Source organism: Lates calcarifer, linkage group LG18 (genome assembly GCF_001640805.2).
Source record: "Lates calcarifer isolate ASB-BC8 linkage group LG18, TLL_Latcal_v3, whole genome shotgun sequence".
NCBI lineage: Eukaryota > Metazoa > Chordata > Actinopteri > Centropomidae > Lates > Lates calcarifer.
This window is the reverse complement of record NC_066850.1, coordinates 116822-141687: the sequence shown is the minus strand read 5'-3', so window position 1 is coordinate 141687 and position 24866 is coordinate 116822. Positions and strand designations below refer to the sequence as shown.

Genomic DNA, 24866 nt, shown 5'->3' with positions numbered 1-24866 from the left:
CGGGCGGAGTCAGACTGGTACTCGCGAGTCGAGTCCCCGACCCTGACGGATCCGGGTCCTTAGTACGGAGCAGGTCTGTGAGGGGGTGAGGCATACTGCGGACTGAGGGAGGAGGACGCTCTGATTCTGCAGGGACTCTCCGCCTCCTCCTTCCCCGCGCAGGGAGCGCGCCGCGCGGCTGTGGAGAGGCGTGACGCGCCTGAACCGCATCTCCAGGATGGCAGGTAGGTCTCCTCCAGGCCGAGGACCGGAGCACGTCCTCGACTGTTAGCACGGCTCGGCTCGCTCCCAGTGAAAGGCTTTCATCGTAACGGTCGGTGATAAGGAGGCGGGGGCGGAGGGGGGGCCACCGCTGGTCTGATCCGCATCGCCGGTGCTCGGTGTCGGTGTTCGCCGCTGTCAGCTCGCGCTCTGCCGCCTTCATGGCTCACGTGAAGAAGGGAGGAGGCTCGTGCTGCTGTTCATCAGAAAAACAGACGCTTCATCACAGAGAGCAGATCCCGTTAGACCGGACCGGGTAATTAGGACGCGGAGGCTCTGCAGCTATAACCCGGAGACGGTGACTGAGGAGCGGCCGAGGAGCGGCCGTCCTCCCGGTGTCAGGACTGAGACAGGCCGGACATCTGTCCGATAATGGGGTCAGTGTGAGAGGAGGCTGAGCCGAGCCGTGCCAGGCCAGCGGAGGTGTGAGCGGCCTGGAAACAGTCTGGACCCGGAGCAGGGCCGGACTAGACCTGAACAGCCCCCCGGCTGTATCTGGACAGGCCTCTAAAAAGAAATATCACTGAGCTCCTGACCTGGTCCTCAGGAACCAGTCTGGGACCTGGTCTTGGTCTGGTCATAGGTATTGATCAGTAACTGTAGTGTAAAGTAACTGAGTACTCTGTTTCATCAGTTTTCTCTGAGTTTCCTTTAAATGGACCCGTCTCTTCTTCTGTGGTGTTCAGGTCCTCCTGACGGGTCCTCGGCGCTCTGTACCGGGATCAGGCTGGCAGCCCTCTGAGCACAATGGACCCTGTGATCCCGCTGGACCCCAGCTCCATGACCAGGACCAGGATGGACCTCAGAACCTTGGCGTGCAGGCAAACGCTCGGCGTGATCCTGCTGGTGGCGGCGACGCTGGTTTCCATGGTGACCTCAAGTTCACCTGCTGCAGGTAAGAAGCTGATCTGAGGTCAGAGGTTAAAGGAGAACTGGTGTTTTTGATCATTGATGGACTGAGACATCTCTAAATATCAGCACCAGACTCCATTGACAAAAACAGGGATTTAAGTAATCAAATACTTTACTGAAATAATACTTTACTGATACTTTACTGAAGTAACTGTAAAGTACAGGGTCGTCACAGTAAAATGAAATCTGCAGGTTGACTCCCCAAACCAGAGACCAGAGACCAGACTGAGGTCCTCCGGTCTGGTTCTCAGTCTGAAGGTGCTGGATGGTTTTGTGCCACTGACCTCTGACCTTTGCTCTACCTGTAGAGAACAGGAAGTAACAGGCGGATGTCCTTATAAGGAGACGTGTGATTCTTGGCTGAAACAGGAGGAAAATCTTATTTTCAGTCTTTATCCACCTTCATGTTCTCGTCCTCCCACTGACACTGAGTCAGTCTGTCAACACACACACACACACACACACTGTAACATGGTTGCAATGTTTTTTTCAGTCACTTTAAACTGAATTACACTCATTTCTGTTGTTCATGAGACGTTGATGAACTTTTCTGTAACTGTGTGATTTTCAGCTGCAGATGAGACGTTCAGGGAACAGGTCACAGAATAAACCTGCACTGAGGAGCTGGTTTAGACTGTTGTGGTCTCTCTGCTGCCCCATGTCAGTTTGATTTATTTAAATGATATATTTATTATTTTTGAACCTGGGTCTTATTTTGACATGTCTCTGGGTGTAAATGATCGATAGGGACACAAACCTTTAGTTTAGTTTAGTAAAACAGGAATTTTACTGAGCAGATATACAGATATACATTGCCTCAACCCATGAGTGTGTTTGTGTTACTGTGTGGTACTTTTACTTCACTAAAGTAACTGATTAATTCTTCCACCACTGAAAGTTACACAGTGACACAAACACACTAACAGATGGAGGCAGTGGTATTCCAGCAGCTCCCAGTAAAATCCATGTTTTTGTCAATGGAGTCTGGTAGAGATATATAGAGATGTTTCTGGTTAAACTAAAAGGATCTGACTCTTTAATAAAAAGCTCTGTCTCTGTAGGAATCCTATCATGTTATCAGACTCTGAGAAGAACAACCTGAGTCTGTCTTTAATGGACAGACTTTGACATGGACGATTGTCCATTGGATTACATTACAGCAACTGTTCACTGATCAATACTGCGCTGATTCTTAAGGTTTGTGTCCCTATCGATCATTTACACCAAAAAACACGGAGAATAAGACTCAGGCTCCTTTAACAGCAGGAGGATTCAGAGTGAATGACAGTGATCTCTGAGCAGAATCGAACCTGTGACGTTGTACATTATCCTTCACTGGTTCAGGCTGTTTGACTTCATTTCTCCTGAAACCTTCATATAGAGAACAGGATCGACCTATCAATCTATCAATCAATCTATCTATCAATCTATTTATCAATCTATCTATCCCCCCGCCTCTCTCTCTCTCTATCCTGGGGTTTGAGGGCATCGTCTCCTGAATACCAATGACTCGTCTCCGTTCAGCACGTGATGCTGCCGCAAAGCACGGCGTCACCACGGCAACGAGGCTGGCACCAGATGAAAGAGCCCCAGTCAAGGCTGAGAGAGAGAGAGAGAGTGTGTGTGTGTGCGCGTGTGTGTGTTGACACAAAGACAAATAGGTTTAAAAACACTGCAGCAGAGGAAACAGTTAAAGCTGCTGTGTGAAAACCATCGACACTGTAACGAGCTGTAAGATCATTAAATATAAAGACATGAATGTAAAGAGGTGAAACATCCAGTAGGAGAAAAATAAAATTCATTCTATTTTCCAGATTTCCATCCTCTCATGTTTGTTTATTAAAAAACAAGATGAATCTTAATTAAACTAATTATCAGTGATTAATGATCAGAGATTCAGAGGAGGAAACATTACTTATTAATTTGAACCTTTCAGTAAAAGGTTTTATAGGTTCTCCACCAATAAACCAGGTCCTGGTCTTTGGTCAGAGTCTTAGTATTCAGTCAGCATCCAGGTCTTTGGTTGAGGTCCTGGTCTGTTTTCAGAGTCCTGGTCTTTGGTTGAGGTCCTGGTCTGTTTTCAGAGTCCTGGTCTTTGGTTGAGGTCCTGGTCTTTGTTCAGAGTCCTGGTCTTTGGTTGAGGTCCTGGTCTTTGGTTAGGGTCCTGGTCTTTGTTCAGGGTCCTGGTCTTTGGTTAAGGTCCTGGTCTTTGTTCAGGGTCCTGGTCTTTGGTTGAGGTCCTGCTCTGTGTTCAGAGTCCTGGTCTTTGGTTGAGGTCCTGGTCTTTGGTTAGGGTCCTGGTCTTTGTTTAGGGTCCTGGTCTTTGGTTGATGTGTTAAACTTCTGTCCCTTCAGGTGTGTTGGACTTCAACCGGACGACAGAGCCTTCGTCACCTCCTTCTCCGCCATCATCACCCTCCCCCCCTCCCAAACCCCCGGCCCCCAGGCCCCCCTCAGACTCTGGTTACCATGGTAACAGTGGTGGCGCAGGTTCAGCGGAGGACTCGGACTCTGGTGCTCAGGGGATTCACCTCCTCCTGAGACCCCCTGACCTCCTGTCCCCCAGCCTCCCGCCACCCCTTCCCCTCACACCCAGCCTACCCTCACCCCTCCTCCCCCCTGGGAGCAGGGCCCCTCCCTGGAGGAGGCTTGGGGCTCCGGAGACTACCTGGAGACACTGTCCTTCATGGTGCCTGACGGCGAGGAGCTGGCCCTGGCCACCCCACTGCCCAGCCACCCCTACGACGACGACGCAGACGGGGACTGGGTCTCCTACGATACCACCTTCCCCACCCGTCCCACCCTCCCCCTCTCCACCCGTCTCCCCCTCTCACCCTCTTCCTCCACCCCCACAATCCCACTGCACACTCGCCACACCCATCCAGACCTCTTCCCCACCTGGGACGAGGACTACGACCTGGAGGACATGATGCCTCTGGAGCCGACGGAGCTGCTGCTGCCGGACATGAACAGTCTGGAATACTACACCAACCTTCTGGCCCGGGAGAGGGAGAGGGAGAGGGAGAGAGAGGAGAGAGAGAGAGAGAGGGAGAGGGAGAGGGAGAGGGAGAGAGAGGGGGAGAGAGACCAGGACCAGGTCAACTGGACAGACCCCAAATCCCCCATCACTCCTACAACAACACAAATTCACCTCCCAGCTCCATCTCCATCCCCAAGCTCTGGTCCTCCTCCAGGACGGGACCCCAAGCGTCCTCTGGTAGGACCCACCCCTCCCCTCACCCTCTCACCCACCCTCACAGGTGAGAAGAAACCACCTGCTCCATCCACCACCCTCAAAACACCCTCCACCCCTCTTCCTCCTGCCCCAAAACCCAGAGATCACATCCCAGTCCCAGGCAAGGGACACCCTCTTCACCCCCCTTCCAACACCACCGGCCGGGTGCCTCCCCCCCCCCCACTGGGACCACCCACCCGCCCTGACAGACCAGAGAAGCCTCCGGTGGTCACAGAGAAGCCGGCAAAGGCTCCACCCACCAGGACCACCACCACCACCACCACCAAGGCCACAACCACCACCCAAATTACAGCCATCAGTCTGACCAGAGCTCCCCCTGTCACCACACCAAGAGTGGCCCAGACCCCCGCCACCAGACAATACCTGTGTAATGTCACCAAGCCAGAGATGTACCTGGTCAGAGTTGGTAAGTCCTCCACGAGTCAGGTGACAGGACCAGGTTCTTTGTCTCCTGTACAGTTTCTTAACCAGACCCAGGTGCAGCTGACCACTAACGACCGTTAACTGACCTTCATTAACTAAACTTCATTAGCTAACCTTCATTAACTGACCTTCGTTATCTGACCTTCATTAACTGACCTTCGTTAACTGACCTTCGTTAACTGACTTTTGTTAACTGTCAGATGATGTGTTTTTGAATCCTGCAGTCAGCTCCAAGGGTTCATCAGCTGGTTTCAGTCAGGTCAGAGATCTTCTGAAGAGAGAGTTCAACCGCTCAGTGGAGCTCCAGGTAAACGTCACCTCCACAGGTCTGTTACACCTTAAAACCAGAAAACTACTTTTTGTATGAGTAACTTTACAGATCAGTGGCTTTTCAACATGTTTCATCACAGACCACCTGACGTCTCCTGACCTGTGGTATTCTCACTTGTACCTTCTCACCTTGCTGATGTCAGGTGATTGACATCTGTCCATCTCTGTTTCCTCTTCAGTTCCTGAGAACTCCGTCCAGCTTTGCCTTTCGTGTTGTATCGGGACCGTTGATCTACACTGCCATGGCCGTCATCAACGCTCTCCGCCAACCACCGCGCTCCTTCGGCCCAGTTCCTACCGTGTCGCCACTCTACACCGTACCTGACCTCAGGTATCAGATCCACTCTGTGCTGCAGTTCGTCCCTGCCCACGTTGACGTCCGAGTCTGTAACTTCAGCGAACGGGTGGAGAGAGGGCTGATGATGGCGTATGCCGAGACACGGAGACGGTCCCGTGAGGCGGGAAACGTCACCGTACAGGTGAGTGTGTTACCTGTGAGCAGCATCCGTGGGCAGCACTGAACCTCTTCTAAAGACCAACACTGTGTTCGTCCTCTCCAGCTGCTGAACATCACCATGGGCATGTCCCGGTCAGCGTCAGAGCAGAAGGTTCCTGTCGACGTCACGTTCGCAATGCGTGATGGGCGGGGCTACCTGCCAGGGTCAGAGGTCAGCGAACACCTGAGGAAGCTCAACGTGGTTGAGTTCAGTTTCTACGTTGGATTTCCTGCCCTGCAGATCGCAGAACGTACGATAAACACTCATTTGTGTAACTTGTGTTTTTATTTTCTTTTAAAGCAACTAAACGTGTGAAATATGTGTTTTTATCTGCAGCCTTCCACTACCCTGAGCTGAACACATCTCACCACCTGCGCTCTACCTGGGTCCGTACAGGTGAGAACACACCTGTACTGTAGTTTGTTTGTGTGATATGTGGATTAGAGGAGAGTGGGATGTGACTTTCCTCTTACGTTGATTCAGTCCTGCTGGGAGTTCAGGAGCAGATGGTGGCTGAGAGGAGTTTTAAAGCTCGTCTGGAGAGACGTTTGGCTCTGCTGCTGGAGGAGGGACTGCAGGAGTCCAGCAGGAGGCGCTGGAAGAGAGCGACAGCTGTGGGCAACAACAGTCTGCAGGTAAACACATCAGAGAAGTGATGTGATGACACTAGAAATCATACGTGAGCTTCACACCTGTCTGGTTTGTATCAGGTGTGATTGTGACATGTGACTCACCTGTTGTGTTTTAGGTGGTGCGGGTGGCGAGGCTGTCGGGGGCAGAGCGCCCCCTGGAGGTCTTGTATTTTGTGGAGGGTCCGAGTGGCGAGCGGATCCCAGCCGAGACAACCGCCGCAACTTTAAACCGTCTGGACCTTCAGAGAGCCGCCATCGTCCTCGGACACAGAGTTCAGAGACCACTGGCCCAGCGTAAGCCTGAGACTGAACCGATCAATCAATCTGATCAGATCTGTAGAGACTGGGATATGGTGTTTGATTAACCTTTGACCCCAACTGACCTCTCCCCTCTCTCCCCCCTCTCCAGCTGTGGAGACCCTGTCCGTCCCCCCTGCAGAGACTCAGAGCAGCAGTATCTGGCTGATCGTTGGCGTCGTCGTCCCCGTCCTGCTCGCCGTCTTCATCATCATCATCCTCTACTGGAAACTGTGTGGCTCAGAGAAACTCGAGTTCCAGCCGGACGCCATCAACACCATCCAGCAGAGGCAGAAGGTCAGAGGTCATCAGGAAGCTGTCAGCTCTTTCCTGTCATGTGTGTGTAAATGTGACCTCTGACCTCTGAGACATGTCCTCTCTCAGCTTCAGGCTCCAAGTGTGAAAGGCTTCGACTTTGCCAAGCTCCACCTCGGTCAGCACAGTAAAGACGACATCATGGTGATCCAGGAGCCAGGACCACTACCTGCCCCTGTCAAAGAGGCCACGCCCTCAGACGGCGGAGACCTCAACACCCCAAAATCTAAAGGATCATCCACCAAGGCGGGTCGGTCCAGTCGCCGCAGGGGAAGGTCAGACACGTTTCTTCTTCTACACTTGTGAGGACACTGATGAAATAACAACATGTGACATGAATGTGAAGAAAATTATATTTAAATTATAAAACAACTGATAAAACAGTCAACACATTAAGAAAAGATCTGAGTTTAAGTTTAAAACCTCCACGTTCTGCTCAGCTCGTTTTACTGAAATAAAAGCATCTCTGGTTCATCAGGCTCAGCCCATCAGACGGAGACTCGTTAGGCAGCGACCAATCCAGCGGCAGAGAGTCAGCGGAGGAGAGCACCCGACCTGTGGCCACGCCCAGTGAAGGGAAACAGCACAGGAAGATGCCCAAAAATGGTGAGAGACACAGTGACATCATCACCTGAATTGTTTGATCTTTAATATCCAGCTGTGATGAGTGACAGCAGGGAGGAGGAGGGAGGGAGGAGTGGAGGATGAGGGAGATAAAAAGCTGTTTTTCTGTTTTCTTCTTTTCTTTTTAATGCCTCTGGACTGAAGGGAGGAGTAAGATGGGTGCGTTTGTTTTCCTTCATTAGTAACACTCTGCTGTCACCAAACCTGTTGTCATGACTGAACTAAGTCCAGAGTCTGGATTGATTTAACTGCAGATGGTAAAATCAGGTTCTCTTCCTCCTGCAGCTCCGTCAGGCAGCGGTCCGGATGAGCTTCTCTCCTCGTCCTCCATCTTTGACCACGTGGACCGCTTGTCTCGAGGTTCGTCTGACGGCACTCGTCGCCAGGCCAATAAAGTGCAGCTGATCGCCATGCAGCCGCGACCCAGTCCGCCGCCACCGCACGCCCTGTCACAACCGAGCCCCTCACTCACAGAGAAGGTCAACACAGAGGTGAGACAGTCGTGAAAAATGGCGCCCTCCACGCCGTCGTTTTGAACCTGCCTGACATCGTCTTCCTCCCGTGTTCATCTGTGCTCCTGCAGGTGGCGCTGAGACACAAGTCAGAGATTGAGCATCACAGGAATAAACTCAGACAGCGTGCTAAGAGGCGGGGTCAATGTGAGTTTCCTTCCATGGATGACATCATGGACGCCTTCGGAGACGGGCCGGTGCAGAGCGAGGTGGCGCAGCGACTCTACAGCTCCACCCACGACCACATGGACTGCATCCTGCAGGCAGACGCTCCCTCACCCCCGACCCCCACCGACTCCAGGAAGAGGTCAGTTGTCACCTGAGAACACCTGCTGTGTAGAACTGTGGTGTTAACTGTTGAAGTGATTTTATGTTAGAAATTGTTTTAACATTTTGTACAAGTAAATCTTCATCAAGCTCACCTGTCAGTCAGCAGAGAACAGGGGTCATACAGGTAACCCAAATCTCCACATACGTTACGATGCAGCCTGACAACTTATTATTTACATCAAACATCAAATCAGGCTCTGCAAATTAAAAACATGCTCCTTTTATCTTAAAAGAAGTAAACTATAAATGTCCTAACCAAGTATCTGTGTTGGTCCAGGGGGGTGCGCTCTCCTCGGGGTCGGCATGCTCAGCCAGGACCTGGAAGTCTTCCTGATACAGACAGGGACCGACTGCTCACAGATCAGAGCGCCACCTACAGGAAATACCCAGGACTCAACAACGTAGCCTACATGGTGAGACACAAACTCATGTAAACTCATGATGGATTTCAGTCAGCATCAAAGTGTTTAACTTGTGACATTTTTAGCAGCAGTATTTTACATCTAAGAACTAGAAAATGCATTTCCTGTGGAAAATGCGTGTGAATGCTGAGAGCTGAATGAATCGCTGAAGCAATGCTTAAAATGGCTGAAATTACTGTTAAAATGCAGAAGAAAAAGTTGAAATTTGAAAGGCAAAAGTCATTGCTGAAGTTTAAAATGGCTGAAATTAGCAGAGAGAAAGGTCAGAAGCTGATAGCAGCAGAACAAATAGCTTAAGCATTCATTTGAATAACAAAATTGCGGACAAAGTTGAACATTTTAAAAAGCATAAAGAGTTGAAGAAAGTTGAATTAGCATAAATGTAAAAACGTTAATAGTTTAAACCTTTTGATAGTTGAATGGCAGAAAGTATGTAACAACCCAAACAGGGGTGGAAGCAGAAAGGAAAAACAGCTAAATGCAGAATCAAAAGTTGGAAGTTAAATTGTAAAAGTGGTGATGGAAGCTTAAGTGCATTAGATAGAAAAGCAGAGAGCACAAACATGTTGAGGAATCAGCTTAAAGGCAAATAATACACAGCCAAAGCTGGAAGATGAAATATGAACCTGGAATGTCTATTAATTGTAAGTGATATCGATGAAATCTGGTAACTACCAGCACCAGGAGACTTTACTGAACACAGACATGTGTCATTTGTGTAGTTAAAGTGAAAAATGACCACAGTATGGCAGTTTAAAAACTGGCCTGGTTTGGCTGTTGTATGAAGACAGCTAAAATGGAGATGAATGGAGGAGCTGAGGGCTCCTCTTGGTGATCAGAGGCTGCTACCTCAAAAACTGTAAACCCTATGGCTTAGGGAGTCACACTGTGTGACAGAGCACAAAATGATCTACAATTTGAGGTATTAATTGTGTATGAGAAGTGAAAGGTGTGGGCAGAAGAAGAGTTGAAGCACAAAAATTTGAAAAAAAGTTGCGTGACATCACCCACTCTAGCCAGCGCAATACACACCCATTATAAACTCAGAAACTGCCAGAAATGAGCATGAAATACAAACTGCTGTCATTCAAAAACTGGACAAGATATCAAAAAGTTGAATGCAAGTTGAATAGCTGAACTTGTTGGGACTTGTTTAAAGTTTAAATGAAGTCTGTAGCACAAAGTATGCTGAAGTAGTTACAGAAACATAGAATAAGTTAATTTAAGTGGTCTGGAGATCATCAGTGAGACTGTTGGTGGGAAAGGGAACAATATAAAGTAGCATTGGTGGATACAAGATAGTGTCATCAACATAAAAGTTGACATTTCTGTGTTGAGTTGTACAATATATATTGTTAAATGTAAATAACAGTGGGCCTGAGGTTGATCCTGGTGGAACACCTTAATTAAGGTGATCACACTGAACACCAGCTCTGTACTCTGTCTCTTCTCTCACAGTCGGACCCGGACCTACCCCCAGATCATGGCAGTCCGTCCCCTACTGATGAGGTGTTTGACCCGGCCCCGGCCCCGCCCCCCTACATGCCCCCCCAGCCATCCATCGAGGAGGCCAGGCAGCAGATGCACTCCCTTTTGGACGATGCCTTCGCTCTGGTGTCACCGTCCTCACAAGGCAGCGCCGGGGTGAGCGGGGTAAGCCCTGCCCTGCCCAGCCCCTCCCCTCAGGCCCAGCCCCCGGGCAGACAGTGGGGCTCTTACCCAGCAGCCCCCTCTCACAGTCCCTTCTCTGCAGTGAGTGTGTCGACCTGCAGCTGAGGCCCAGTACCTGTGTCATGAATCCATGTTCATTTTTAATTGTCCTCTTCTCTTTCTCTTCCTGCAGAGATACGCAGAGCTGGGAATGTCTCCTACATCAGTCCAGGGCCTCCTCCAGAGGTCAGTGTCAATGCACTTAAAACCAGGTCCAGGTCTGGACGCTGGACCTGAACCCGTACTGATAATCTGTTTTATCCAGGCAGGGCCTAAGCTCAGGAGGGTATGTTTCTACTGGAGACCAGCTGCAGGAGTCAGTTTACTCCAACAGGGGGCAGTATGACGAGCCACCCTCCTCTTCCAGACCTAGACCTGTAGGGGGCAGCACAGGTACAGTTATTTGGATGTTTTTAATATGAGATGACTCAGATGCATGTTATTTTAATGGAGACACTATGTTTATCAGTACTGTAACACTCAACATGTCTCCATCTCTGATACTCCTCCAGTCAGGGGATGAAATTTCTTGTATTTGTTGACTTTATTTACTTATTATTTAACTTTATTTATTTTTCATACAGGGGCACAGCTCCACCACCTGACACAGGTGGGTTTGTCCAGTCAAATTGGTGCTTACCCTGGGGTGGGTCGCAGCATGTCTGGCCCCACTGGCTCAAGCTGGAACCAGCAGCACTCAGACCAGGATCTATCCAGACCAGGAGCCAGCAGAGAGAGTGTGAGTCGGCTGTGAGGGGTTGTAAAACCTAGCAAAACTGGACCAAACTAGACCAACTCGTTTCTGTCCTTTAAATATCAGTGTAGTAGTGAGAGGTGTGGTAACATAGGGACCTGTCCAGAGTAGGGATAGACCGATTATCGGCTGGGCTGATTGTCGGCGCCGATATGCACCATTTTGACGCATATCGGCTTCTGCCTTTTTTTTAAATCCGATGGCTGATAACAGATCAATTTAAAACTGGGTTATTTTGGCTCTGATGCAGCTGCGCCTCTCTGTCTGCAGTCACTACTCTGTCTCCAGCATTGTCCCGCCCACAGCACCATCTGATTGGTTACACACAGAGCAGGTAACAGCCAATCAGCAGTGAAAGCTGTGCATGCACAGTGCTCAGACACACTGAACAACTCTGCTTTTTGCACCACAATCTGGTGCTGCTCAGTTGGGACTACTAATTGATTTGAGACTCACATTTCTGTGCAAATTTTATTTAACTTTGTTTTATTTACTTTTTAAAACTTCAGGAAGCTATTTATTTATTTAATTAAAATTTCAGTTAACTTTATAGGAGATGCTGTATAATTGCTTAAGACAAAGATAAGTGAAAGATAAAATAACATTTCAGTTATATTGAAATTTTAGGGAGCTATTAATTTGTTTAAGTTTTCTTTTAACTTTATAAGACATGCTGCTGAGCCTGAGAGCTCCCTGCACTTTTTGTTAGAATTTTAAAGAAGACGTCTATTGTCTAAGATAAAAAAAAAACTTTAACATGTTGCAAATCTGAAAAGCTGTTTAATAAACATATGCTTAAAGACATTTAAACAAAGTTAAGTGCTGAAGTTTGTATTATTCAAAATTTTGACGCCAGTATTTTCACTTTTACTGCAGATGAATAGCGGCTCCAGACCATGCCAGATAAGTCCAGTCAAAAGTCAACAAGACCAGTTCAAACCAGTGCTAACCAAAGACGTTCGAGACATCTTGTATATTCCTGTCCACACAAGTCCTGATGAGACCAGTTCAGTCTAGACCAGTCCTTACCTATTTAGATCAGTCCTGACTTGCCTAGTCCATACCAGTCCAGACTAGGTGAGACTGTCCTGTGGGCAAGACCCAGCTAACTTTCAGAGTGTAAATGTGGAAAAGATACGTCTGATTTTTGTGTTGGTGTCATGTGGTTGTATTTACACCTCGTTCAGGTATTTCCCTGATCATCTGACTGCTGAAGTGCTTTGCAGTTTTCTCCTTCATGTCTTGTATCTGGATTTTTCTGGCCTTCACTTCACCCTCTCCTCTTTCTCCCTACAGGTGCTGTCGTTCCCTGAGTTCTCCTCTTCCTCTGTTTTCCAGATGCCCAGCTCCTCGTTGCGGGACCCATCAGCACCACCTCTCCTCCTGACCTCACCGACTCCAGAATACCCGCCGGAGGATGCCTCGCCCTCCGCCCACACCTCTGCCTCGCTTATCAAGGCTATCAGGGAGGAGCTGCGTCGTTTGGCCCAGAAACAGGCTGCAGTAACCAGCTACCCATAGACTGATCTGGACCGGATTGGATCAGGACTCAACTGGTTTCAAACGTTGTTTTAAACCACTCAGAGCATGTAAGGACTGGATTAAAACCTCAAAACTAAACGATCCACATTCTGAAGTCTCTTGAGCTAATCTAAGTCTGTATCGCTAAGCCCAAAATAACTCTGGACCACGATCCACATCTCCTGACTCCTGACTGAAAGACCTCCAGTTCTTAACAGGGTCCCATCTGCCTGTCTGTCTGTCATTCTTCAGCTCAGCCTTTCATCAGAAGGGAGTTTGACTCTTCGTGTTTCCACTGAAGTGCTTCCTGGACTGGATTGTCCCTCCTAGAGTTTTAGAGTGGATCATACTTTCTGAATTTGTGGAGTGGATGGTCCATCCTGACTCTCTGCAGTGGAGGTTCACTCCTAATATTATGGAGTGAATCATTCTGTCTGAATTTCTGGATTGGAATGGTCCCTCCGAACTGTCTGGAATGGATGCTCGCCTATTCTTCTAGAGTGGATGGTCCCCCATGAACTTCAGGAGCAGATGGTCCCTCCTGATCTCCCAAAATGGGTGGTCTCTCCTCACCTTTTGCAGTGGATGGTCGTCTCTGGAGTGGATTGTTTTTCCTGGAGTTCTAGAGAGGCAATTCATTCCTGATCTTCTGGAGTGGATCACTCTTACCAACTTCAGGACCAGATTGTTCCTCCTGAACTTCTGGAGGATTGTCCTTCCTGGAGATCTGGAATTGAGGGTCCATCCTAGCCTTCTAGTATGGATCATTCCCTCCAAGATTTCTGATTTGGATAGTCCCTTCTGAGGTGGATCATCCTTTCTGGGCTTCTGGAGTCGATTATCCCTCCTGGAGTTCTGAAGTGGATTGTCCCTCTGGACCTTCTGTGGTGCTAACCATCAACCTCATACCATCTCCTCATCCCACTTATTGCCTTCCACACTTCCACCAACCATGGGGACCAGGTCTCTGTTCATAAACCATATCGATGAGGTCTTTGCATTGTCGACAGCAGGAGGTGGCGTACAGATCCTTTGGCAAAGGGACGCAAAACAGGAAAAAAGTATATATGAATATCTATAAGAATAAATATAAATATATGTAAAGAGATAGAATCCCAATGAGCACAATATTAATGTAAGAGTTATTATTGGAGTATTGAGATGTTACTTATTTTTTATTGCTTCTATATGAAAGTCTACTTTAAATCCTTTATTTTGATGAAAAAAAGACCAAACTACTGTTCTATGGTTGTAATCCTCTTGTGTTTGAGCTTGCTGTAGATTTTGAGCCAGCTTTTGTTTCTCCGTGGAGACGGTGCTTAGCGTAGCTGCTCGCTCGCGTGTTCATGTATCAGTGGCAATGAAAAAAAATTGCGCTAATGCATTGCTTTAATATCCAGTTTTTTAGTCGCTGATTTGTTGCACCCATCAGTCTATGGGCAGAATGCCGAGTCTGTCAGGTGACAGGTGAGTGAAAAGTGTTAATATAGAGGGGCAGAGAAGGAAAACAGTCGTTAAGCACAACCAGAAACTAAAGATAAAAGCAGACGCATCACCACCCCCTACATGCTGTAATATTTACTGCACACACGAAAACAGCAATTACGACTAACTGAATGTCATCAGTGTACCAGTGATAAGAGACACCTTTCTTCTTACATATAAATTGACGTGTTCATGACGTAAGACTTCCATGGAGATTTTTCATGTCCTTCATCTTGTTATTATCCTGTAGTCAAAGTGCTTTTTTCCTTGCACAATTGAACTGTAGATTCAGACAAACCTCTGCAGGTGTGGTGAAGTCCAGACATTTTGTTTGTGAACTGGTTGTAACACTGAATGACTGGTTCTCTCTCTGCTGGTTGGATGTTTTCTCTGTAGTGTTGTGAAGAAGTTGGTCAATTGTAAAATCCAAATGTAAATTCCACGAGAGGGTTTGTTCGTCTCTGCTCTCTGCTCTTCTTCGGCATGTTCGACTAAGTTTGAGGCTTTAGCTACTCGTGATGTTCCAGTTAATGTTAGCATGCTGCTAAAAGATGTTAAAAACAAAGTTTATAAAACTGAGTTGTTCCACGTCAAGTTAAGAGTGAGCAAAGAGTGAATAATGTCACAGTGCCATAAAACCATTGTTCATCTAGACACAGTAGAAAAAAAATCATATAAAACATCATGTTTTTTTTTCATTTCCAAAAGATATTTTTGAATCTAAATGAAGATGGTTACAATAAACAGTGTATAAATGAAAGTGGATATGATGTTGAATAGAAAACATATTTAGAAAATATTTTATGTGTGGTTGCTCTGCTGAACGGACTCAAAGATGCCAACACATACTTCATGGACCAGAAACCAAATGCAGAACCCTTCACGACCTGGAGACTTTCTGATTGGACCTAGCACCTGTCAGTCAAACTGTAGGACTTGGTCACGCCTACAGGATCACATGGTGCTAACTCAATAACTCGAGCTGTGTCTGAAAGTCTTCAGATCACACAACATAAAAAAAGATAAAATCTGCAGGTGACTGAAGTTTGTCCTCAAACTCTGGATTCAAGCTGCTGCTTTGCAGGTTTCACAAACTTCTCCTGAATGTTTCCTTCAGTGTTTTCTAGAGTTTCTGTGTTTTCTAGATCTGTGATCCTCAGTGAGAATCCAGCAGACGACAAGTCGCACTGTCAATGTTTAATTCATGATAAAACCACTAATCCAGACTGGAGTCAAACACCTGGTACTAAAATATCAGGAGCGTCGGAACGTCACATTTCATCTTGTGCACTCAAGGCATGAAGTTGTGCGTGGACGTTATGGATCTGATTAACTTGTTTAAACAAGATACTAACCTGTGTGCGGTGAACAAAAAGATACTGTTAGATATAAAGATATAAAGTTAGATACCAAGGAACAATTCCTGCCAACTAACAGAAAGTTCACCTCGAGCTGCGAGCTCTTCCTCTGCAGAGATTAATGCTGTGTCTCAGATCAGATACTTCAGTCAGCACATTTACATGTAGTACACTGTGTACTCAGTGTACTCACTGCTGTAGTGTGTGAATTTGTTGTTTCATGCAATGCATTAATGACAACGTGTCCTCCTTCCCCGGACGCAGCCAAGATAGAGACTGTCGAGGGTGAGAAGTGTCTGTCGTTCCACACTCACCACCCTGGTTCTTAAAGTTCGCTGCATGTTTTGATATCCGTCAGTGTGAACAGGAAACAGGAATCGCGAGTGTTGAAGTACGAGAACTGAGACACAGCAGAAATAAGTCAAACCTATGCAGCAGCAGGGGGGCAGAGTCAGCTCCAGGTGTAGGTTTTAACCTCTGACCTTGTTTTGGTCTCTGCAGATCTGTTTTATGTTTTCAGACCTTATTGGAGGTAGTTTTGTCATGAATGAACTTCCATACAGTTGCAGCTCTGAGTTGAACCACATTCCTGTTGTTCCTACCTGTTCCAACAGGTAGCTTCACTGAGTCCAGACTCAGACCAGGTGAGTCCAGGATCCAGGTGTGATCCAGGTGAGTCGGTGAAGCTGCCTGGTGGGGGCAGAGTCTGGAGGAAGAGTTATTTTAATGTCAAATCAGTGAGCTGGGAACACTGCCAGCAGCCTCACCTGCTCAACAGCAGCCATGTGAGGTCTCAGCTGATCTGATCACATGACAGGACCTGTTCTACCCAAATCTGTGTGAGCTGCATCCTGTGATGTTTCAAATCTGAACAATTGTGTTAACAAACATTAAAGAGACGTGTTCAAATTCAAACTCTGGGATTTTTCATCTTCATTCATTCGTTTTTAATTTAGATTTTAAAATGTTGTTACTTGACTGCTGCATTTAAAACTGACATTCAGCAGCTGTGGTTGATGGTCTGTGTAATCCCTCCACTGTGAGACAACACTGGGAAATGTCACACTCCCAAAAAACACACAAAAAACTGCAACCAGTAGAGCGTGTATGGAGGCTCAATTCTGCCAGAAAATGATGAAAAACAGAAAAAGGTTCAGATTCAAGAAGTTTAGAGTTTTTAAAGCTAAAGTTTTGATTTAATAAGTCAACATAATGTTTTGTAAAGTAATTAAATTTATAAAATTACACTTGAGGCAGTTTTATTTTAGGAATAAAGGTGTTAGGTTTTAAGAAAGCATTTATAATCTTAATTGTAGAGAAGTTGTAATGTTAGGAGAATAAATTCATATTACAGAAAAAAGTTGGTATCATGGCAGCATTTAAAATTTTAATAAAAAGCCATAGTATTTAAATATTAAATAATATAATAAAGCTGTAAAACTTTGAATAAAAGTTGTAGTTTATTTAGATTGTGTAATATTTTGAGAATAAACTCCTGATATTTTAAGAAATTTAAGGACATAATATATATATATATATATATATATATATATATATATATATATATATATATATATATATCTGTTAATATGTAAATTATTATTCCATCCACAGGTATCTTCAGTATTTTAACCTGAGAGGTTTTGTTTCCTCCGTTTCTCTCTTTTCTTGAAAGCCTCCATACATACCTGATAATCCTGTGGTGTTAACCCCTCCCAGTTAAAACCTGTTTCCTCCTCCGCCTCCTCCTGCAGCTTCCTCGGTAACGGTGACGACGACACTTCCTGATACACCTGGCTAGGTCAACAACAGCATTTTGTTCCGGGATAAACACCCGATGGTTTAAACTCCTGCACCATGAAGAGACCGAACCAGCGGCGCCAGGATTAAAAACAAACCGCGGAGTGAGTAAAGTCTTTACAATCAAAACTCCCAAATCCAGGTGAATGCCGACAAATATTCGTTAATCGATGGCGGGAAAAGTTACATTAAGTTAACACGGCAGGTAGACTCGTATTAAAGAGGTATCGTCATTCCTGCCGGTTCTGCTGGAATAAATCTGAGTTTATGACCGAAATCCAACTTTATCACCCGGCGTTTACTCCCCACAGTCCCCGGAGAAGACTCTCCGCCTAACTCCGTTCAGATTTTTTGAGATTTAAAGTTTTCTCCCTGATGTAGGAGGAAAAAATCACAAACATGACAGAAAACATGTAAAGACTTTTCTTACAGGTCTTCTGAAGAACTCGGCTCAGAAATCATCCACTTTAAACACTTAGGTTTAATAAAATCCAGTTTTGTGAACCGGTTCTCAGCGATAACAGGTTAAACAAACGAACTGGAAATCACTTTACAGTCGTTCAGATTTATTTAAATCACACCCCAGGGTGTGTTGGATGTTTTCTTTACTCGTAGTTTTAAACTTGTGAAGTCACAGGTGTTTATAGACTTGGTTCCGCCAACGGGCGAGTTCATTAAATCAGCAGAGTTTTGAAGTGTCAGTTTCTCTCGAGCCAACAATGAACGTGTGATTCCAAGAACTCAGTGTCTGAAACCTGCTTTCTTTGTTCACAGTTTATCCGGCTACAGACCGTTTCACATACATCACATTACTGTTTGTTACAGAGCAGCTGTGAAACATTTGTCTTATTGATCAGGTTTTAACTGAGAACTTTTTGGTGAAGTTTTAAGTACCAGAGAAAACATCTTTTTGAACTCATACGAGTTAAATTTCCTTCTGTAAAATTTATTATTTAAAACTCAACTCATAAAAATTCAAGTCAAGTCCAAAAATGATTTCTCCTTTTTATTCCAACAGATCAATGATCAGATTTATCCTGCAACATTTAAATAATTCTTCATGTCAAGGATCTGTTTGATGATTTCAGTATAAGACCAGATTTATTATTAATCATGTTGATCATTAATCAATCATCATGTTGATTTATTTCAGATTTCTGTCATCAAACATTTGTGAACTGGAAAAAGAGTTTTTTTAAATAAAGTTTTTTGAACAGCTGGACTCTGCAGACAGATGTTTTCACAGATGGTTAAATGCCAAAACTCAAACTTTACTTTCTTCATTAACACGTTTTACTGTTTTAATCAAAAACATCTCAACAGATAGCACGAGTGGTGCATTCAAGTCCAGTGGGACATTTCACAACTACTGTTAGTGATGAACAGCCACCGATCAATAATCAGATGGACGGACTCACACAGCTGCCAATCAATCAGCTGCGTGATATTGGTCATTGATCAGTTTTCAGTTTGTTTTAAAACAGCGGCAGAGAAAAGATCAGAAGTTTTCAGACGTCACTGAGGTTTAAAGAGTCAGTTCAGCTTCAGTTTAATGTGATGAAACCTTGTCTGCTCTCAAGATGGATGACAGTATGAAGACTCAGCTGGTCAGCGCCATCCATCTGCAGGAGGTGGAACTGCAGGAGAAACCTGCAGACAACGAGCAGGACACAAAGAGCAAAAACAATGGTGAGTCTGAGATCAATGATGCTGATCATCAGAGATAGTTTTATTTTGGACAGATTATGAAGATAAATCTGAAGTTCAGATCAGAAACATCATGAAGGTGAAAAAGAACTGAGACAATAAAACAGAGAATCAGACAAACAAATTCAGAAGGAAAACTCAGTTTCTCAGAGTAAAGTCACATGTTTACAAGAAAAAGAAGGTTTCCTTTTCTTTCGTTGTGGAACCACAGGAGGACTTGGGTTTTTGAGATCAACAGTCTGTGGGTTTGACCCCATCACACCACAGGTGAACAGGATCCACCTGATGGTCCAGACTATTGGACTTCCTGTTCCTGTGATCAGGTTTGTCCAAACAGTGAAATCATGTGGTTCCTCAACAAAGAAACACAATTTCCAAAGTTGTTTTCCTGTAAATTCATGATGTTAGAGTCTTGAGCTGGGTCTGTCCACCAGGGGGTGACAGCTGTTCATTAACACTGAAACCTGTTTCTGGTTCTTTGTCATAAATCCTCCTGTAGCATCAGAACGTTGTTGTTTGTGGCTGAGTGAGGGAATGCTGAGCAGCTGACAGCTGACTGCAGGTTAATGTTAAACATCACCAGCAGGTGGCAGCATCACTTCACCGCACAGTTTAAACAGATAACAAGCTGAACTTCAGTGTTGTTAATGATCAGAGCGGTCAGAGCCTGACAGTCAGAGATGAGGGAGTGACGTATGTGTCGTCCTGCAGCATGTCAGACGTACACAGTGGAGGAGGCGGTGGAGACGATCGGCTTCGGACGATTTCACATCCTGCTGTTTGTCATCATGGGCAGTTCAAATGTAAGAAGAGTTCCGATAGTGTGTGATTCATATGATCAATAAAAGTCAGACTACTGATCATAGTGTGTGTGTGTGTGTGTGTGTGTGTGTGTGTATAGATAGTGGAGGCGATGGAGATCATGCTGTTGGCTGTAGTTTCTCCTGAGATTCGGTGTGAGTGGCATCTGGATGACTGGCAGGTCGCTCTCGTCTCCACGGTGAGTTTGTACACAATCAGTAACTGCTTCTTACTGAACCTCTTCACATGACTAAACCTAATAATCAATAATCAGTCAAATGGAAACAAGATGAGAGGTTATTGATCTGCAGTCAGGTGCAGCTTCAACACATCTGAACGAAGGGTTGGTGACAAAGGTTCTCTGTGAGAGAACCAGGTGGACTGGTGAAGACCAGGATTGTACATCAGTCCTGGTCTTCATCAGCCCTGGTCTCACTGAGGCTTCAGTATCTTGTTGTTTGTGTGTTTGGATCAGATGGTGTTTCTTGGCTTCATGGTGTGTGGAGTTTTGGGTGGATACATCGCTGACAGATACGGACGCTGGAAGGTTCAACACGCATTCATGTTCACACCACAGCTCATGTCTGACTCTCTGTCTATAAATACATTGTAAATGTAAATATAAATATAAATATCAATATAAATATAAATATATATGCGACCAGGTGGTGTTTGGAGGGTTTGTGTGGAGCGCCTACTTCTCCCTCCTCACCTCATTCGCTCCGTCCTATGGTTGGTTCATCTTCCTACGCAGCATGGTCGGCTGTGGAGTCGCAGGAGTGTCGCAGGGGTCAGCTGACACACAACAACAACACATCAACACAACAACACACACTCAGCTCAACCTGATTCAGATATGTTCGTTTTGTTATTTTGAGTGAACTGTACCTTTGCTGACATCTGCTGTGACCTTCAGGTTTGTGTTGAAGACAGAGTTCATCCCAGCGAAGTATCGAGCCTACCTGCTGCCTCTGGCCACGGTGAGTCTGAAACCAGTTTGACCTTAAACTAAATGGCCGCTGAAAACCATCAGTGATGTCACCACCTGGTGTTGGCTCAGCTTCCCGTTTCCTGTCTGACTGAGTTTAAACATGTTCATATAAAACACCTGCTTCCTGTTTGAGGTGTGATGTCATGAGTGCAGATCTCCCAGCATGCTCTCTGTCTCTGTTTGTGTGTCAGATTTTCTGGATGACGGGCTCCATGTTGATCATTGTCCTGGGGATGCTGGTGGTTCCCACTCTGGGCTGGAGGTGGATGATCCGGATCTCTGTGACGCCCAGTGTCATCCTCATCTTCCTCTTCAAGGTGTCGTCCTCACTCAGAACCAACAGAACAAACACTTGTCTGTTCTGAAATAAATCCATAAATCCTTCCCTCTGTGTTTCCTTTGGACAAACTGACCTGTCTCTCTCTTTGTATTGATCATTGATCAGTTTATTCCAGAGTCAGCTCGTTACAACGTGTCAGCAGGAAACATCGAAGCTGCTGTTAAAACTCTGCAGTGGATCGCTAAAATGAACAGAGCTTCTCTTCCTCCAGGACAACTGGTGGAGCCTGCTGAGGTACATTTAATGAACCAGAACTTTATTTCTAGTTTTATGTTTTGTATTTAATTTAAGTTTACTGATCAGACCCAGCTCAGCACCACCTTCATGTTGACCTGTTTTGTTAAAGGTTTGGTGCGTGTTTGTGTTTCAGAAAGAAAGAGGCAGTTGGCGGATTCTGCTCAGTTCATCTTTCAGGAGAACGTCTTTACTGCTGTGGTACTCATGGTAATGGATGAATTAATGAAAACTATTTCCACACATGTATTTGTTTAATGTTGATTTGACAACACAGCTGAATTTGCACTTGGGTTCAGCCAGGTCACACAAAACACCTGTCCTCAAAGCGTCTCAGGTACATTTGTACTTGATGTGGTCAGGAACTATATGACTGTAATCTGATCTGATTTTAATGCCAGCTGTAAATGGATTTCAGTCCTTCCTTGTTTAACTGGATAAAATTATAACACATCTAACATTTAAAAGAACAATCAGTAGATCAGGACTCGAGGTTGACAGAAAGATATAATAGAGCATCATCTGCATAGAGGAGAACATTGCATGATGTTTACTGATAATGTTCGAAGGGGAAACAGAGAAAACAACAGGAACCTAAATCGAGCCTCATGAAAAGTAAAAATACTTTTCATAGGTGAGATCAAGCTGTGTTGATTCAGGTCTGTGGGATTTTAAAAGCTGTACGTTGTTGTTGTTTTACTGAAGTTTTTTTTTATTATTAAAATGCGCAAGGTAAAACTTTTTCTCCCCCGTTTGTAAAAACCAGCACAGATAGGACCAAGTAAGATTTGTTCAGACCAGGTCCATATTTATTAAACTTTAAGAACATGTGAGAAAACTCTGAAGAGTTGATGTATCAGTAAAGCAAACATTAGAGAAAAATTATGAAATGTTTAGACAATGAATATAATGGAAATGACTGAAAATGGCAGATATATTTTTGCTGTTTTCCAACCTAAGGTATCCTGTTTAAAATTTGGTGATTAGCTTTTATTCTTGTGTTTGTATGTTTGAGCACTTTGACAGATGCAGGTCCAGGTCATAGTTTCTGACTGCTGGTCTTTTCGTCACTCAGGTTTGTGGCGTCCTTCGCCTACTATGGTTCCGTGCTGAGCAGCTCGGAGCTGTTGGAGAAAAACCTGTTGTGTGTGACGGACGGTGACCAGGAACATCAGGTCAAACACAGACACGAGGACGGACTGTGTTACTGCATCCCCTTTGGACTCAGCGATTACCAGACGCTGCTCATCAGCTGCCTGGGAGAGGTCGCATGTAAGTCAGATCCAGAATCTGGTTCCTTCTACAGAGCAGTCTCAGGATTTTACAAACAGGAGACAATTCAGAGAAATTTAAGTGTCACATGTTTTCAATTCAGTTTCAATTCAATTTTATTTATATAGCGCCATATCACAACAAAAGTCATCTCAAGGCACTTTTCATATAGAGCAGGTCTAGACCGATACTCTTTAAAATAGGTATTTACAGAGAGAGACCCAACAAATCCCACCATGAGCAGCACTAGGCGACAGTGGCAAGGAAAAACTTCCTTTTAAGAGGCAGAAACCTCAAGCAGAACTGGACTCAATTTTACAATTTAATGTCTGAGTAATTAGAATAACTACAGATGTTTCAAAGTTACATCAGTCAGGTACATAATATGTTTACCAAACCAGATTCTGTGAGCTTTGATAGTGTCCTCCATCTTAGACTCTGCTGCTCTCTACCGCTCAGAGATTAGCTCTGTCAGGACTGTTTGTTATCTGTCCCCCCAGTGGTCCCGATAAACATCTGTCTGCTGAACGTGGTTGGACGGAAGATGAGTCTGACTGTGCTGCAGCTGCTGTCGGCCGTTTTGTTCATGATGGTCAACATCTGCACAACCATGTAAGAACCTCACAGACTACTGGTCCAGGTCTGACCGTGTCCAGGTCTGACTGTGTCCAGGCTTATGAGGACCACAGGTCTGACTGTGTCCAGGTTTATGAGGATCTACTAGCTCTTGTTCTGACGTCAGTCTGTCCTGGTCTTTCTCTCCAGGTTCGGGTTTACAGTGCTACTGTTCCTACTCCGGTCTCTGGTCTCCATGAACTTTAATGTGGTTTATATTTACACTGCTGAGGTACATCCACACTGGCAGTTTTTACTGAAGAGATTTTTGTCTCTCAGGTTTTTGTGGATCAGGTCTGAGGTAACAGGTGTTTTTTTTCTTTCAGGTGTATCCAACCGTGGCTCGGTCCCTGGGGATGGGTTTCTGTACGTCTTTCAGTCGGATCGGAGGAATGATCGCTCCGTTTATCGCTCAGGTGGGTTCAGTATCCTGCACTCAAGTAAGTTCCGGTTGTTTCCAGGTGTTTTAACCTGTGTGTACTTTAGGTGCTAATGTCTCAGTCGGTGATTCTGGCTCTGGCTCCGTTTCGCCGTGGCCTGTGTCATCTGTGCTCTGGGAAACTTTCTGCTGCCGATAGAAACCAGAGGACGAGCTCTGCTGGTAACTTCCTGTTCACACAAACCTTTTTTTCTTCTATCCTGAGCAAACATTCTGGTTTTATATTTTCTTTTTTTCTTTTTTTTTTCAGCAAAACTCTTGACGACGTCTCCAAACTCCAACTCCAAATGTTTTATCATCATCACATGTAAAGATATTAAATCTCTTAGTGAGGTCAGGTGTTACTGTGCCTGTTATTATCACTCTGAGGTTAATTAATTTATTAATGTATGAATGTGAGGTGGATGATTAGAGCCACAGGATGCTGCTGATATGACACCTTATTAAAAGGTTTTATAAACTCCATTAAATATCAGGCAGATGAGATTTTTAGTTTTGGGTTTATTTGAAGTAGTGAGTAACGACTGTAATTACAAACTTCCGTTAAAAGTATATCTTGGTTTCTTGTTGCTGTTACTGTAATAAAGTTTTTGTTTTTATGTTTCAGTTTTATTGTTGTGCAGAAAGTTTACATGTTTAAAATAAAAAACATGAATTTAATCATTAAAGTGTGAATTTAAAATATTTATTGTTTTTTTCTGTTACTTTAAAGACAACAAATTTACATGTTTTATTGATTTAACCAAGAAAGTCTCATGTAATAAAACTGAGTCAGAAAAATTAATCAGTTGATTGTGAAACAATAACTTCATCTACAGAGTCACATTTTATATTATACATTGACAGAAAGAGAGAAAAATCAACTATACTATAAATGTTCAGAGAGTAAAACGTGAGTATATTTTTTACTGTTGAGGAGATAATCAGTGGATTAATTAATTAAAAATAATTAAATTAATAATTGATTTAATGCACCACCCAGCCAGCACCTGAAGTTACCGATATCAAACACACTCAGGATGTTGGTG

The 24866-nt window shown here is 44.9% G+C and overlaps 2 protein-coding genes across 2 annotated transcripts; both read left to right on the top strand.

The window, feature by feature from the left end:
- The first annotated feature begins 66 nt into the window (after positions 1-66).
- Positions 67-16554, top strand: si:dkeyp-27e10.3 (UPF0606 protein KIAA1549). The gene is given in 21 exon segments (XM_051077752.1): positions 67-844; positions 948-1156; positions 3529-3753; positions 3756-4835; positions 5077-5159; positions 5362-5661; positions 5743-5929; positions 6016-6075; positions 6163-6314; positions 6428-6605; positions 6721-6905; positions 6993-7198; positions 7402-7529; positions 7833-8038; positions 8131-8366; positions 8667-8802; positions 10270-10563; positions 10655-10707; positions 10787-10914; positions 11106-11260; positions 12572-16554. Coding segments are annotated over 20 exon segments (4365 nt in total). The 5' UTR covers positions 67-844; positions 948-1008; the 3' UTR covers positions 12797-16554.
- Positions 16555-17378: 824 nt separating this feature from the next.
- svopl (SVOP-like) lies at positions 17379-24437 on the top strand. Its single transcript, XM_018689530.2, has 16 exons — positions 17379-17543; positions 19020-19128; positions 19858-19949; positions 20048-20146; positions 20423-20494; positions 20613-20737; positions 20864-20927; positions 21130-21255; positions 21384-21512; positions 21649-21722; positions 22588-22784; positions 23285-23396; positions 23550-23631; positions 23726-23815; positions 23886-24000; positions 24089-24437. The coding sequence occupies exons 2-16, from the start codon at positions 19020-19022 to the stop codon at positions 24214-24216; spliced, it is 1614 nt and encodes a 537-aa protein (XP_018545046.2). The 5' UTR covers positions 17379-17543; the 3' UTR covers positions 24217-24437.
- Positions 24438-24866: the final 429 nt, after the last annotated feature.

What these genes read in the sequence shown, in the direction of transcription:
- svopl (XM_018689530.2), top strand. Translation starts at nt 19,020, where the DNA reads ATGGATGACAGTATGAAGACTCAGCTGGTCAGCGCCATCCATCTGCAG. An exon ending in ACAGATACGGACGCTGGAAG is followed by an intron (nt 20,495 to 20,612) that starts GTTCAACACGCA and finishes ATATGCGACCAG; the next exon opens with GTGGTGTTTGGAGGGTTTGT. An exon ending in AACTGGTGGAGCCTGCTGAG is followed by an intron (nt 21,513 to 21,648) that starts GTACATTTAATG and finishes TTTGTGTTTCAG; the next exon opens with AAAGAAAGAGGCAGTTGGCG.